Genomic DNA, 17189 nt, shown 5'->3' with positions numbered 1-17189 from the left:
GGCCAGAGGCTGGGAATTCTGTGGCGAGTGTCTCACCTCCGGACTCCCCAAAGCCTTTCCACCATCTACAAGGCACAAGTCAGGAGTGTGATGGAATACTCTCCACTTGCCTGGATGAGTGCAGCTCCAACAACACTCAAGAAGCTCGACACCATTCAGGATAAAGCAGCCCGTTTGATTGGCACTCCATCCACCACCTTCAACATTCACTCCCTCCACCACCGGCGCACTGTGGCTGCAGTGTGTACCATCTACAAGATGCACTGCAGCAACTCGCCAAAGCTCCTTCAACAGCACCTTCCAAACCCGCGACCTCTACCACTTAGAAGGACAAGGGCAGCAGACGCATGGGAACATCACCACCTACAAGTTCCCCTCCAAGCCACACACCATCCTGACTTGGACCTGTATCGCCGTTCCTTCATTGTCACTGGGCCAAAATCCTGGAACTCCCTTCCTAACAGCATTGTGGGTGTACCTACACCATATGGACTGCAGCGGTTCAAGAAGGCGGCTCACCACCATCTTCTCAAGGGCAATTAGGGATGGGCACTAAATGCAGGCCTAGCCAGCGACGCCCACATCCCATCAATGAATTAAAAAAAAAATGTTTTATCCCTCATCCAACATCGCTAAAGCCAGATTATCTGGTCTTTATCACTTTTCTGTTTGTGGGAGCTTGCTGTGCGCAATTTGGCTGCCGCGTTTCCTAAAGAGCTTTGGGGCGTCCCGAGGTCGTGAAAGGCGCTATATAAATGCAAGTCTTTTTACACAGAGACTGGAAAGCATTGTTAGTTAAAGCTTGGGATAGGTCTGTCTGTCTTTCTTTCTCTTCCTTTGTGTCAGATTGTTTTGAGTATGTCCTTGCGTGTATACCCACATATAAAACAGGCTCACAAGATGATTACTGAAGAGGAAGGCCGTTCAGCCATCTACATTTCCACCCCCCTTCCCCCACACCCAATGCAGTATCCATTGGCTTCTTCAATGATTCATTGAAACATAAAAGATTCTGAGGGGGATTGACAGGGTAAATGCTGAGAGGTTGTTTCCCCTGGCTGGAGAATCTAGAACTAGGGGGCATAGTCTCAGGATATGGGGTCGGCCATTTAAGACTGAGATTGGGAGGAATTTCTTCACTCAGGAGGGTGGTGAATCTTTGGAATTCTCTGCCCCAAAGGGCTGTGGATGCTGAATCATTGAGTATGTTAAGAAGAAGAAGATATTCAAGGCTGAGATCGATAGATTTTTGGAATCAAGGGATGTGGGGATCAGGCGGGAAAGTGGAGTTGAGGTCGAAGATCAGCCATGATCTTACTGAATGACAGAGCAGGCTCGAGGGGCCGAATGGCAGGAATGACGTATGAGGAGAGATTGGGTTGATTGGGCTTATACTCGCTGGAGTTTAGAAGAATGAGAGGGGGTCTCATTGAAACTTATAAAATTCTAACAGGACTAGACAGACTAGATGCAGGAAGGGTGTTCCCGACGGCAGGGGAGTCCAGAACCAGGGGTCACAGTCTAAGGATAAGGGGTAAGCCATTTAGGACAGAGATGAGGAGGAATTTCTTCACCCAGAGAGTGGTGAACCTGTGGAATTCTCTACCACAGAAGGCAGTTGAGGCCAATTCATTAAATATATTCAAGGAGTTAGATATATTTCTTAAGGCTAAAGGGATCAAGGGATATGGGGAGAAAGCAGGGACAGGGTACTGAATTTGGATGATCTGCCATGATCGCATTGAATGGTGGAGCAGGCTCGAGGGGCCGAATGACCTACTCCTGCTCCTAATTCTTATGATTCCAAGGTTTTTGTTCCCACTAGTTTATCTGGAAGCACATTTCACGCGTTAGTAGCACTGGGGGATAGGTGGGTCAAGTCCAAACTTACAGTATTGAGAGGGGGATAGGTAGGGGAGATTCACTGGTTGCAACTGGAGGTGTTCAGTGTTGAGTCAGTCGTCAGATTATACTGCCATTGCCTGAATTGCTGGTGGCAGGAGACCAACCCGTTTATCCTGGCACCAATTTGGAGAAAAGACTTTACCATGACAACGATACCTTTTAAAATGTCTTTGCCAAAGAAGCTGGTAGAGATTACGAACACTAAAGCCCTGATTTTAACTCCAGGTGGATTCCCCGCTCAGGCCCAGAGTTAAAATTACAGTCGGGTCCCAATGATGTCATCGGGCCGCAACATGCATCTGTAAAGAAGGACCCCGTTGGCTCCGGGCGGGTGTCCTTGCTGCCTGCTCAGGAGAGTGGGTTAAAGTTGCCGATGTTGCGATCATGGCGGCTTTCAGACAGGTAAGAGCCAGGGGTGATTCTAACCGCCCACCCGCCAGGTTTCTGCTGAGCGAGTAGGGTTAAAATCGCCCTGATAGTGTCACTACCCTCTCGTTTACAGTAACCAAATAAGTCAAATTCTATGTTCTGTAAAAACCAGAAGTCAGTGTCCTTGGTGACAATTTACAATGTAGATTGTTTCTTACGTTACAACAGTACTTCATTGGCTTTAAAGCACTTTGGGACGTCCTGAGGTTGCGAAAGGTGAAAGATAACAACATACCAATCTCATGTAGCATTGCTTGCAATGACTTGGAGGATATACTGTTTTATAACAATTGGGATGGTATCAACAATGCATGATGGGGAAACTGTGACAGGAAGTAGGTGCGACACTTGCAGGAAGTGCGTGTTATGCGCAAGATTTTTAATATATTACTAGAAAGATTCTGTATATAAATAGAACAGTATGCAAGTCCCTGAATATATTTATAGGTTATGAAAGACTGTAGAACTTGTTCTTATGAGGACTTTAGACATCAGCAATGTTAATAGGAAAAAGCCTTAAGGCCCAACTAGTCTATCCCATTTTGATAGATGCCAACCCCACCTATTCACCACAAACCCCAAGTCTTGCTCTCTCCCAAATGCATCAATTAGGCCTATGAACCCAACCTCTTTGGTTGTCTTCCCTGGTCATTTTTTGCCACAACTCTTACTACCTTTGGGTGGAAAAGTTCCACCTAGCCTCCCTTTCTACTCCCAGTTTTCCCATTTCTTAACTTGCGTTCCCTTGGTACTTGAACCCTCACCAGAGTGAATAACCTGCTTTGTCAATGTCGTCAATTCTTTCGCAATCTTGAAAACATCAATCAGGTCACATTCGACGTTCCCCTTAATTTTATTTTGGGCTGCACGGCCCATTCAAAATTATGTGCACGGGCGGGTTTTTTTTGCATTACGATGCCGGCTCTCCGGCTGCGCGGGACCTCGAGACAGCTGCGCAGCTTAAAAGGGAACGCTGGTCACATTCAATGTTCTCTTTAAGCTGCGCGGTCGCACAGCCGGCTCACCGGCTTTTAAACAGGAAAAACCGCGCGCGCACATTGGTCACGCTGAAGTCGCCATTTTTCGAAAGATAATAGTTTAAATTCACGATACCCAGAATCACCTTTTGTTGCGCCGCTCTGTACTCTCTCACAGGGGCAGTAATCTCCTTCCTGAGGAGTTGTGTGTTCTCTCTTTCACTAATGGGATTAACATAGAATCGTCGACTAGAGCAGCACAAAAACAGCCATTTGGTCCGTCAGGTCCACACGGTGTTTTCCTGCACAATAACTCGTCGAATCCCGCTCTCTTGCTCACGCCCCATATGGTGTTTTATATTCTTTTTCAAGCAAGTATCTGATCCCTTTAACAAGAAAATTATTTACAGACTCTGGTTCAACAACAACAACTTGCATTTATATAGTGCCTTTAACGTACAGGAAACTTTTTTATCCCGCACCGACGGGACTGGCGTGGTGCCGGTTGATCAAAAAGTCCGGATTACAGAGAGGTATACTTGCCAAGGTAAGAGAGCCCAGTACACGGCCACAGGTGAGGAGCCCCGGTTACACGGCATTTGTGCAGGAGTCCCGGTTACACAGCCACAGATCCAGGAGCCCCGGTTACACGGCACTTGTGCAGGAGTCCCGGTTGCACGGCCACAGGTGCAGGAACCCCGGTTACACGGCCACAGGTGCAGGAACCCCGGTTACACGGCCACAGGTGCAGGAGTCCCTGTTGCACGGCCACAGGTGCAGGAACCCCGGTTACACGGCCACAGGTGCAGGAACCCCGGTTACACGGCCACAGGTGCAGGAGTCCCGGTTACACGGCCACAGATCCAGGAACCCCGGTTACACGGCCACAAGTGCAGGAGCCCCGGTTACATGGCCACAGATCCAGGAACCCCGGTTACACGGCCACAGATCCAGGAACCCCGGTTACACGGCCACTAATATATAGTAAAATTACCTGAACCTACTCCTGAATTTTGCCGGTTAAGAGAGATTTCCGGTGCCGGTTAAAAGAGTTTCCTGTAATAATAACGTCCCCAAGGCAATTCACAGCAGCGTTTATCAAACACAATTTGACACCGAGCCACATAAGGAGATATTAGGACAGGGGACAGGTGAGGGTCAAAGAGGTAGGCTTTAAGGAGCATCTTAAAGGAGGAAAGAGAGGTAGAGAGGCGGAGAGATTTAGAACAACAGGTAAAGGCAGTGAATTCCACCTTTTAACCACTCTCTGTGTAAGCAAGGTTTTTCTTACTTCCCCATTAACTCTCTTTGTGATTATCTTAAATTTGTACCATCTCACCAACCAGTGGAATCAATCTGTCACTATTTACCCTATCACAACCCTTTTGTGGTAAAGCTCTCCACCAGGTCACCCCTTAACTTTCACAGCTCTGAATATATTTAAGAAGGAGATAGATAGATTTCTAGACACAAAATGCAACAAGGGGTACGGGGAGAGGGCGGGAATATGGTACTGAGATAGAGGATCAGCCATGGTCATACTGAATAGTGGAGCAGGCTCGAAGGGCCAAATGGCCTACTCCTGCTCCTATTTTTCTATGTTTCTATAGTGGAAAAAAAACTAACTTCTAAAGTCTCTCTTCATAACTGTAACCCCCCTCAATCCTGCTAATGCCTTCGTGATTCGATGCTTCACTCTCCAATTGCTTTACAGCCTTCTTATAAGAAATACCCAAAGCTGTACACAATATTCCCAACTGTGGCCCAACTAAGGGGCTTCTACAAATTCAGTGTTAGCTCCTTGCTTTTGTATTCTACACCTCAAGATACCTGCCACCTGTCCTAACATCTCCTTCTTTGTCTCGGTGTTAATGTTTACATAAGAACATAAGAAATAGGAGCAGGAGTAGGCCAATCGGCCCCTCGAGCCTGCTCCGCCATTCAATAAGATCATGGCTGATCTGATCCTAACCGCCAATCTACTATCACAGAACCATCTCCTGAATCTAACAGAATTAGACACACGAAATAGGAGCAGGATCAGGCTACACGGCCCCTGGGCCCGCTCCGCTACCCACAGGGCCATGACCGATCCGAACCTAAACTCATGTCCAAATTCCTGCCCGCTCCCCGTAACCCTTAATTCCCTTTACTTCTAGTAAACTGTCTATTTCTGTTTTAAATTTACGTAATGATGTAGCTTCTACAGCTTTTTGGGGCAGCATATTCCATGGACCTACCACCCTCTGAGTGAAGTAGTTCCTCCTCATCTCAGTTTTGAAAGAGCAGCCCCTTATTCTAAGACTATGCCCCCTAGTTCTAGTTTCACCCATCATCGGGAACATCCTCCCCGCATCCACCCGATCCAACCCCTTCACAATCTTATGTTTCAATAAGATCGCCTCTCATTCTTCTGAACTCCAATGAGTAGAGTCCCAATCTACTCAACCTCTCCTCATATGTCCATCCCCTCATCCCCGGGATTAACCGAGTGAACCTTCTTTGTACTGACTTGAGAGCAAGTATGTCCTTAAGTATGGACACCAAAACTGTACGCAGTATTCCAGGTGCGGTCTCACCAATACCTTGTACAACTGAAACAATACCTCCCTATTTTTATATTCTATCCTCCTAGCAATGAAAGCCAACATTCCATTGGCCTTCTTAATCACATGCTGCACCTGCATACTAACCTTTTGAGTTTCGTGCACCAGAACCCCCAGATCCCTTTGTACTTCAGTACTTTCCAGTTTCTTGCCATTAAGATAATAACTTGCTCTACGATTTTTCCTGCCAAAGTGCATAACCTCACACTTTCCAGTATTGTATTCCATCTGCCAAATCTCTGCCCACTTACTTAGCCTGTCTATGTCCCCTTGCAGGTTTTTTATGTCCTCCTCACTCACTACTTTCCCTCCCATCTTAGTATCATCTGCAAACTTTGATATGTTACACTCGGTCCCCTCCTCCAAATCGTTAATATAGATTGTAAAGAGTTGGGGACCCAGCACTGACCCCTGCGGAACACCACTAGTTACTGATTGCCAGTCTGAGAATGAACCATTTATCCCAACTCTCTGCCTTCTGTTAGATAGCCAATCCTCTATCCATGCCAGAATATTACCCCCAATCCCGTGATTTTTTTATCTTAAGCAATAATCTTTTGTGTGGCACCTTGTCAAATGCCTTTTGGAAGTCTAAATACACTACGTCCACTGCTTCCCCTTTATCCACCCTATATGTTACTTCCTCAAAGAACTCCAGCAAATTTGTCAAACATGACTTCCCCTTCATAAAACCATTCTGACTTTGTCCTATTAATTTATGATTATCCAAATGTCCTGTTACTGTCTCCTTAATAATGGACTCCAACATTTTACCTACCACAGATGTTAGGCTTACGTTGTTGTGAAGCGCCTTGGGACGTTTTGCCACATTAAAGGCGCTGTATAAATACAAGTTGTTGTAGATTCACAATTTTATGGCCTTATCCACTTGTACTGCCACCTTTAAGGAGCTGTGCACACCAAGGTTCCTCTGCCCCTCCATTGCAAACCTAGCCATTTACGGTGTTATCTTCTTACCCTAGTTTTACATAGAATTTACAGCACAGAAACAGGCCATTTATACTCCACACCAGCCTCTTACCCGATCAGTATAACCTTCTATTCCTTTCTCCATGTACTTATCTAGCTTCCCCTTAAATGCATCTCTGTTATTCGCCTCAACCACTCCCTGTGGTAGCGAGTTCCACGTTCTCGCCACTCCCTGGATAAAGAAGTTTCTCCTGAATTCCCTACTGGATTATTATTGACTATGTTATATTTATTCACCCTAGTTCTGGTCTCCTCCATAAGAGGAAACATCTTCTCTACATCTACCCCATCAAACCCTTGTATAACCTTAGACGGCCTCTTATCTTCAGACCTGTCTTTGTTTTTTTCTGTTGTCGGGAACGTGCTCCTTAAGTTCCAAAAATCGGGACTCTGTTACCAGACTACCCAGAAGTTGAAAGCCTAATTCTGAGCGAGGTTGTCCCCCTTGGCCTGCTCCCCGCTCTTGCTGCGCGTGTGACGGCAGCTTTTGTCTACCTTACCCCAGCAGCTGCTCCTCAGGAAATAACAACAGAAAACGCTGGAAAAACTCAGCAGGCCCGGCAACATCCGTGGAGCGAAACAGAGTCAACGTTTCAGGTCGAAACCCTTCGTCAGAACTGAGAAAAAAAGCAGGAAATGAAACGGATGAAAAAGCAAGTTTGGGGGCTGGGAAATGGGGGAGGGGATGAAAGAACAAAAGGGAAGGTCTGGGAGAGGTGAAGAGACATTAAGAGATATTCAAGGCGAGACGAGATGGTAACAGGGCAGGTAAAGAAACAAAGGATGGCTCTAAATGAAGTGTGAAATGCGCTGGCAGAGTGAAAGACAACTGCCATGTGGGGGAAAAAAAGGAAAAGGCACAAACCAAAAGTGTGGATAAAAAATATATAAAAATATGATAGGGGCCGAGGTTATGATCTGAAATTGTTGAACTCGATATTGAGTCCGGAAGACTGTAAAGTGCCTAATCGGAAGATGAGGTGCTGTTCCTCGAGCTTACGCTGAGCTTCCGTGGAACAATGCTAGAGGCCGAGGACGGTGAGGTCCGAGTGGGAATGGAGCGGTGAATTGAAATGACAGGCGACCGGAAGCTCGGGGTCACCCTTACAGACTGAACGGAGGTGTTCCGCAAAGCGGTCACCCAATCTGCGTTTGGTCTCCCCAATGTAGAGGAGACCACATCGTGAGCAGCGAATACAGTATACTAGATTGCAAGAAGTACAATCGTGTAGCATGTTCCTCAGGATTGAGCCCAGACATTAAACGGCAGCGGGTTACTTAAATATGGAGGGAGGGGAGAGCGCAGAGAGAGAGAAATAGGGAAGTTGTACTCAATACCCGATTCTGTCCTAAAATGACACGGTACACACGCGCTCGCAGTAGGGGGCGTCACACCAGGTTGTGGATCTTTAAACAAAACACAAACTCAAATCCACAATAAACCTATTGTAGGAGAAATGTTCGGACAGGCAGGAATTCTAACCCAACTTTGTGTCATTTCCAAAAGAACATGGCCCTCAAAGTACAGAATGTAGCCTGTATTTCAACAGCCAGGTTGAAATGGCCTGGAGTGGCAGATTTAAAGGGGACATTGGGGTAGAAATTGGTGAGCTTTGCCCCCATTTTCCGGGCACCCAATCTGCCCAGGCGTTGGTCCCACTGCTAAATGAGTGGGGACTATTTTTTTAGGCAGTCGCCAACAGGCGTTAGACCCCTTTAGATATGTTAATGAGGGGTCTTATGTCAAGTGAACGTAACACGAAAATTGTAACTCGCGTTGTGACATCACCGACACGGTGGATCCAATGGGGGTGGTTAGCAATGCCCCCTTCCCCCCGTAAGCTGCACTGCCTCCTGCGCGGCCTGCCTCCCCCAATGCGCGGTATCGACACGGGAAAAGGCGGTGAGCGGCCTGCACGGGACCTTGCAGATGACTGCGCGGTCGCACACTTTAGCGATCTTCCGATTAGGCACTTTACAGCCATCCGGACTCAATATCGAGTTCAACAATTTCAGATCATAACCTCGGCCCCTATTACATTTTTACTTATGTTTTTTATCCACACCTTTGTTTTGGTTTCCCCCCCCCTTTCCTTTTTTTCTCTCTCCCACATGGCAGCTGTCTCCCATTCTGCCAGCACATTTCACACCTAATCTGGAGCCATCTTTTGTCTCCACTGGTCCTATCACCATCGCGTCTCGTTTTGAATACCTCTTAATGTCTCTTCTCTTTTGTTCTCTCTCAGCCTGGCCTCTTAATCTATTTCATTCCCTGTGCCTCTTTAGTCTTGATAAAGGGTTTTGACCCGAAACGTCGACTCTAATTTCTCTCCACGAATGTTGCCTGGCCTGCTGAGTTCCAGCATTTTCTGTTGTTATTAGCGGGGACAGTGGTGGTTTAGTGCTGCCAGGCAGAAAAATGCAGGTTTAAATAAAATCCATTTAAACAGTCTCTCCAGAGATGTCTAGACTGTTGGACTTGGCTTAGTGGGCCGCACTCTCGGCCTCTTAAGCCAGAAGGCCGTGGGTTCGAACCCCACTCCAGAGACTTGACCACATCATTAAGGCCGACACTGTGGTGCTGCATTGATGGAGGTGCCTGTAAAAAGTCAGACAGCCAGGCGGTGAAGGATAGAGCACTAGAGCCTAGTCTGTAGATGCTTACAAGCCTTTATTTACAGAGACACATAGAAGATAGGAGCAGGAGTAGGCCATTCAGCCCCTCGAGCCTGCTCCACCATTCAATGTGATCACGGCTGATCATCCAAATTCAGGACCCTGTCCCTGCTTTCTCCCCAGGTCCCTTTAGCCTTAAGAAATATATCCAACTCCTTCTTGAATATATTTAATGAATTGGCCTCCACTGCCTTCTGTGGTAGAGAATTCCACAGGTTCACCACTCTCTGGGTGAAGAAATTCCTCCTCATCCTGTCCTAAATGGCTTACCCCTTATCCTTAGACTGTAACCCCTGGTTCTGGACTCCCTGACCATCGGGAACATCCTTCCTGCATCTAGTCTGTCCAGTCCTGTCAGAATTTTATAAGTTTCAATGACAACACATTACATACTAAGCACACCCCAGCTTGAACCCTTCCCGAGCCTCCTCCCATATATACACACAAACACAAGAAAGCCCCCAATTAATAACCACCACCTGACTACAATTAACACCCAATTAATATACAATTAACAGTGCTGTCTTTCAGAAGAGATGATAGCGAGACCCTGTCTGCCCTCTGAGGTAGACAACCACCCGCCAAGGTGCAGCAGTCACTGTCACATGACGAATTGCCACTTGGACAAGTTACCAGTGGGTCGCCATCTTTGATCCCATCACATCGACGTTATAACCAAGAAGGCATGCCAACGCCTGTTGTTCCTCAGGAGACTGAAGAAATTTGGAATGGCCCCCCAGATTCTCACCAACTTCTACCGGTGCACCATCGAGAGTATCCTGTCCGGCTGCATCACTACCTGGTATGGCAACTGCACCGCCACAGACCGCAAGGCTCTACAGATGGTGGTGAAAGCTGCACAACACACTATAGGAATTAAACTACCTGCTGTGCAGGATATCTACCCCGAGGGGTGCCGGGGGAAGACCCTGAGAATCATTAAAGACGCAAGCCACCCCAGCCACAACCTCTTCGCCCTGCTCCCGTCCGGTAAGAGATACCAAAGCATACGGTCTCGTACCAGCAGATTTTGAAACAGCTTCTACCTCCAGGTCATAAGACTCATGAACGAATAATTTATTATTATTTATTACTGTTGTTTTATTTATTAATACTGTATTTCTATTAGTATTTTTATCATTGTTATGCCATATTTATTCCAATGTTAGGAGGACTCGTAAAAATCAACATTTCATTGTGCAGTACACACGTCTGCTGCATATATGACAAATAAAAATTGAATTGATGACCTTGGTTTTACATAGCCAAGTCAGCCTTTCAATCCACCCACAAACCTTGCACACGAAACACACACGTCATTTAAATATTCCTGCCGCATTAGTCAGAGGCAAATATTTATCGTCTCCGCCCGGAGATTAGCTAACTCAACAATTAAATGCAGGGTCAAAAACAAGTGAAGAGAATGAACTTGGGGGGCCTTGCCAGTCTGTGGAACTCAGCACTCTTTATCGGGCAGTGTAAATGACTAATAGAGTCAGGGGAGGGAGGAATTGATGAACATCGCGATGAAAGTATGGCACAAGGCACGATGGGCCTCCTTCTGTGCTCGATCATTCTACGATTCTCCACCTTGTCAAATGCTTCACTAGGACAGCAGTTTCGTAAAGGAAATTTTTTTTAAAAAATTTACAGCAGAATGCCTCACTTTCATTTAGTTGTGCGGTGAATGCAGTGCCACAAAATGCCCAGTCCTTGAGGAACGGGTACAGTGATGCACAGTCACCTCCCTCACAGGTGTCAAGAATGGCAAAAAGCAGATGATCAGGAACCGAGAGGTGAAATGAAAGAAAGAACTTGCATTGATATAGCGCCTATCACGGCCTCAGGACATGCCGTCCTGAGGTGTAGTCACTCTTGCAATGTGGGAAATGCTGACACCCTGCGAGGAAGACATTGCTTCGAACATCAAGCTCCAGTAAGCATCGTTCAAATTTATTCGTTTTTTTTCTCTTCTTGCCAGCTCTGACAAAAACTTAGAAATCCATCGCCCCAACTTGTATTTATATAACAGAAAATGCTGGAAAAACTCAGCAGGCCAGGCAACATCCGTGGAGAGAAATTAGAGTCGACGTTTCGGGTCAAAACCCTTTATCAAGACTAAAGAGGCACAGGGAATGAAATAGATTAAAAGGCCAGGCTGAGAGAGAACAAAAGAGAGACGAGACATTAAGAGGTATTCAAAACGAGACGAGATGGTGATAGGACAGTGGAGACAAAAGACAGCTCTAGATTAGGTGTGAAATGCGCTGGCAGAATGAGAGACAGCTGCCATGTGGGGGGGGAGAGAGAAAAAAAGGAAAGGGGGAGGGGGGAAAACCAAAACAAAGGTGTGGATAAAAAATATAAGTAAAAATGTAATAGGGGCCGAGGTTATGATCTGAAATTGTTGAACTCGATATTGAGTCCGGAAGGCTGTAAAGTGCCTAATCGGAAGATGAGGTGTTGTTCCTCGAGTATTTATATAGCGCCTTTAACGTAGTCAAATTTCCCAAGGTGCTTCACAGGAGTATTAAAAGACAAAAATTTGAAACCGAGCCACATAAGGATAAATTAGGGCAGGTGACCAAAAGTTTGGTCGAAGAGGTAGGTTTTAAGGAGCATCTTAAAGGAGGAAAGAGAGGTAGCGAGGCGGAGAGTTTTAGGCAGGGAATTCCAGAGCTTAGGGCCCAGGCAGCTGAAGGCACAGCCACCAATGGTTGAGCGATTATAATCAGGGATGCTCAAGAGGGCAGAATTAGAGGAGCGCAGATATCTCGGGGGGGGGGTTGTGGGGCTGGAGGAGATTACAGAGATAGGAAGGGGCGAGGCCATGGAGGGATTTGAAAACAAGGATGAGAATTTTGAAATCGAGGCGTTGCTTAACCGGGAGCCAATGTAGGTCAGCGACAGGGGTGATGGGTGAACGGGACTTGGTGCGAGTTCGGACACGGGCAGCCGAGTTTTGGATGACCTCAAGTTTATGTAGGATAGAATGTGGGAGGCCAGCCAGGAGTGCATTGGAATAGTCAAGTCTAGAGGTAACAAAGTGAGGGTCTCAGCAGCGGATGAGCGGAGGCAAGGGTGGAGACAGGCGATGTTGCGAAGGTGGAAGTAGGCAGTCTTTGTTATGCTGCGGATATGTGGTCGGAAGCTCATTTCAGGGTCAAATATGAGACCAAGGTTGCAAACAGCGTGGTTCAGCCTCAGACAGATATTAGGGAGAGGGATGGAGTCGGTGGCTAGGGAACGGAGTTTGTGGCGGAGACCGAAAACAAACACACCACATCTTTCAATCTGGTTGCTGGGCCCACAGGTAAGAACTTGTTTACCAGGGTTGCATTTTGAGTGGATACCACAAGTTTATCATGGCTCTACCTTCTCTCTCTTCATTTTTTCTTTCTCTCACTGTTTCTTTCCATTTTGTCTTCCATTACGCATCCCGTCCCCCAATTTCTGCTCTTTCTCCATCTGCCACCCCTAGATCCTCTTCTTCTGTGTCCTTTGGGTTTTTTATCTTTTTCCTAGCTCCTTTCATTTTTTCCTCCTCCTCGTTTCCTCTCCCTCATTTATTTTTTTCTTTCCTCTGTCGCTATCTTCTTTTTCTCCCTCTTTCCCTTCGCCCTCCTCCCGGTTGCCAGTACCCTGGCGAACAGACTTCACCATCCTCGTCTTCAAATTGGCCCAATGTTCTCGCCCCACCCGATCCGAGTGATCTGCTACCTGCCTATCTTTCGATCACTCCGGCCCTCTCTCATCCTCTCCCTGGACCACTTCACTTGCTCCCTCCCTTCCTAAAGTCCCCCCCCCCCTTACTCTTCTGGCTGTGCATTCAATCTCCTTCCCAGACTTCCCTCCCTCTTCCTGCTCACTATGGGATGGCAGGAATGACGTATGAAGAGAGATTGGGTCGATTAGGCTTATACTCGCTGGAGTTTAGAAGAATGAGAGGGGATCTCATTGAAACTTATAAAATTGTAACAGGACTAGACAGATTAGATGCAGGAAAACTGTTCCCGATGGCGGGGGAGTCCAGAACCAGGAGTCACAGTCTAAGGATAAGGGGTAAGCCATTTAGGACTGAGATGAGGAGGAATTTCTTCACCCAGAGAGTGGTGAACCTGTGGAATTCTCTACCACAGAAGGCAGTTGAGGCCAATTCATTAAATATATTCAAGAAGGAGTTAGATAGATTTCTTACGGCTAAAGGGATCAAGGGATATGAGGAGAAAGCAGGGACAGGGTACTGAATTTGGATGATCAGCCATGATCTCATTGACTGGCGGAGCGGGCTCGAGGGGCCGAATGGCCTACTCCTGCTCCTATCTTCCCTGTCTATCCCACTTTTCCTGTCTTGTTGAGGGTTTTCCGTTGTAGGAGCACAGCCAATGGTGGGTGGGAGGTCGGTCCTCTGTAATTCCACTCCGTCACCTGGGGAACCGTGGTGCGTGCCTAAGAATGTTCTGACCTATTATAGGGACATGGGCAGCCAGTTGCCCATGTTTGCACTGACAGCAGTTGGATTGCGACATTAAACAGCGCATCTTGCATTCAATTGATACAGTTAACACGAGAGCAATGCAGGGTCATTCTCCTTACACAAGATCAATAAAACTTGGCACGGTATAGTCACTTTTATATGCTCCTTTTTAGCTATACAAACTATTTATGTTTCTTCCCACCCCTTTTCTTTTTGTTTTCTCTCCCCCTCTCCGTTTTTCACACCCTGCCTGTTCTGCCATTTCCTTCCTCTCCTTTTCACTCTCTCCCTCACTTTCTTTCTCACGTACCTTCGCTCTTTCTGTTCATTACTGTCTTGGTTCTCACTCACCTATTAATTTCTCTCAGTGGCTTTGTTTCTCCCTTTGTTTCACACTCACTCCTGTCTGTTTCTCCCTCTCACTTTATCTCATTATCTGTCTCTCTCATGGACTAAATCTTTACCTTTATTTTTCTCACTGTTTTCTGTCACACTTTGTCTCCCTTTATCTCGCACTCACTTTTTCCTGTGTTTTTTGTCTTCTCTCATTGTTTTTTTTGTTTGTGTTTCTCTCACACTTTCTCTTCCTAAGTTTCCTCTCTCACTCTGTCTTTTCATTTGGTTTTCCCCGTCTCTGACGCACTCTCTTAATTTACTTTTCTTGTTGTACACTTGGTTTTCTCTCACCCTCTTCTTGCCTTTCTCTTTTCTCTGCCTCCCTCAGTTTTTCTTGCACCTTTTCCCTCTTGCACTTTGTTTCTCTCTCAATTGCTTTGCCTCAGTTTCTCCCCCTCGCTCTTCCTCACCCTCACTCCTCACCCCCTCCTCGCTCTTCCTCACCCTCACTCCTCACCCCCTCCTCGCTCTTCCTCACCCCCTCTCGCTCTTCCTCACCCCTCTCGCTCTTCCTAACCCCCTCGCTCTTCCTCACCCCCCCTCGCTCTTCCTCACCCCCCTCGCTCGTCCTCACCCCCTCGCTCTTCCTCACCCCCCTCCTCGCTCTTCCTCACCCCCCTCCTCGCTCTTCCTCACCCCCCTCCTCGCTCTTCCTCACCCCCTCTCGCTCTTCCTCACCCCCTCTCGCTCTTCCTCACCCCCTCTCGCTCTTCCTCACCCCCTCTCGCTCTTCCTCACCCCCTCGCTCTTCCTCACCCCCTCTCGCTCTTCCTCACCCCCCCGCTCTTCCTCACCCCCTCTCGCTCTTCCTCACCCCCTCGCTCTTCCTCACCCCCTCGCTCTTCCTCACCCCCCTCGCTCTTCCTCACCCCCCTCGCTCTTCCTCACCCTCTCGCTCTTCCTCACCCGTCTCGCTCTTCCTCACCCTCTCGCTCTTCCTCACCCTCTCGCTCTTCCTCACCCCCTCGCTCATCCTCACCCCCCTCGCTCTTCCTCACCCCCTCGCTCTTCCTCACCCCCTCTCGCTCTTCCTCACCCGTCTCGCTCTTCCTCACCCGTCTCGCTCTTCCTCACCCCCTCTCGCTCTTCCTCACCCTCTCGCTCTTCCTCACCCCTCTCGCTCTTCCTCACCCCCCTCGCTCTTCTTCACCCCCTCGCTCTTCCTCACCCCCTCGCTCTTCCTCACCCCCTCTCGCTCTTCCTCACCCACATTCTTTCTCACTTATTCACCATCTTCTCCCAGTCACTTTTTCTTTATTGTTTTTTTCTCCTTCTGTTTTTCTTCCCTTACCTTTTTCTAATTCCTTTTATGTTTCGATCTCCCTTCAGTCCATTTCCACATTTTCTGACTTTCTTTCTGTTCTCTGTCCTGCTTTTCTCTCCCTTTCTGTCTTCTCTTTCTGTTGTTCACATTTTTCCTCCTTGTTTTCTCACCTTTTCCTCCCTTAGTTTTTCTCACTCCTTTCCTTTCGCTCCTCTTTTCTTACTCCCTTTCTCTCCTCCCTTTTGTTTTTCTCCTCCATTTTTTCTCCCTCCCTCCTTGTTTTTGCTCATTCCCTCCTTTTCTCTCCTCCCTTTGAGCTTGTTCTCCCTCCCTCCTTTCTCTCCTCCCTCCTTTCTCTCCTCCCTTTCTGTTTTTCTCACTCCCTTCTTTCTCTCCTTCCTTTGTGCTTTTTCTCATTCCCTCCCTTTGTTTTTTCTCACTCCCTCCTTTCTCTCCTCCCTTTGTGTTTTTCCTCTCTCCCTCCCTCCCTCCTTTCCTCTCTGTCTCGCCCACCTTACCGAAGTCCATGAGGGAGCTGGATTCCCAGTTGGGCTCCCTGCCCCGGTACTGCTCCCACAGAGAGGCATAGTGATACTTGGAGTCCACCCAGCCCGAGCTGGCGGCCAGCGCGATGATGTCGAAGATGATCGCCAGCAGCAGCAGCAGCGGCAGGATCCAGCGGCAGCGAGGCAAGGCCAGCCCGCACTTAAACATGGCCAGGCAGGGAGTAAGGGCAACCAACAACTTTAAAAAACAACAGGGGACCTAAACTGATAGTTTCCGAAGCACACACCGCCACCCGGCTCCTCTCCCAGCTGCAGAGTGTGGGAGCGGCGCTGTGCTCGCTGCCTTTGGTTCTGCCCCAGCCCCAACCTGTCGGGCTGCTGACTGACGCCCCTGGGTGGGGCAGCTCCAGGGCACTGCACCCAGGATCGAGTTACAGCAGCCAGCCCGTGTTAACCCCCTCGGCGCTCAAATTCCACAGACTTTTCACAGTCTGTCCCTGGCCAGTATTTTCGTTCAATACAGCCTCTTGCACAGCCGAGCATGCTGTCCCCAGTCACTTCATATACAGCTTTGCATCTGCACACATATCAATTATCTATGTGGGTGGGGTGGGGGCACAGATTTAAACAAAGACTTGCATTTCTATCGCGCCTTTCACGATCTCAGGACGTCCCAAAGCGCTTTATAGCCAATGAAGTACTTTTTGAAGTGTAGTCACTGTTGTAATGCAGAAGCCAATTTGCACGCAGCAAGCTCCCACAAACAGCAAACATAGAAGATAGGAGCAGGAGTAGGCCATTCGGCCCCTCGAGCCTGCTCCGCCATTCAATGAGATCATGGCTGATCGTCCAAATTCAGTACCCTGTCCCTGCCTTCTCCCCATATCCCTTGATCCCTTTAGCCTTAAGAAATATATCTAACTCCTTCTTGAATGTATTTAATGAATTGGTCCCAACTGCCTT

General features: G+C 47.7%; 1 protein-coding gene across 1 annotated transcript in view; it reads right to left on the bottom strand.

Moving 5' to 3' along the window:
* The window catches only part of perp (p53 apoptosis effector related to pmp22), a 37291-nt gene extending 20670 nt beyond the window's left edge, over positions 1 to 16621 (bottom strand). The window contains exon 1 of the mRNA XM_085979332.1: positions 16239 to 16621. Coding sequence (XP_085835458.1) covers positions 16239 to 16434 — 196 coding nt within the window. The 5' untranslated portion in view covers positions 16435 to 16621. The remainder of the gene's footprint in view (positions 1 to 16238) is intronic.
* Positions 16622 to 17189: the final 568 nt, after the last annotated feature.

This window comes from Somniosus microcephalus, chromosome 3, assembly GCF_052327205.1.
Source record: "Somniosus microcephalus isolate GS21.2 chromosome 3, FLI_Smic_1.0, whole genome shotgun sequence".
In the NCBI taxonomy this organism is placed as follows: Eukaryota; Metazoa; Chordata; class Chondrichthyes; order Squaliformes; family Somniosidae; genus Somniosus; species Somniosus microcephalus.
The sequence above is the reverse complement of the archived record's forward strand: the minus strand, read 5'-3'. Positions and strand labels throughout refer to the sequence as shown.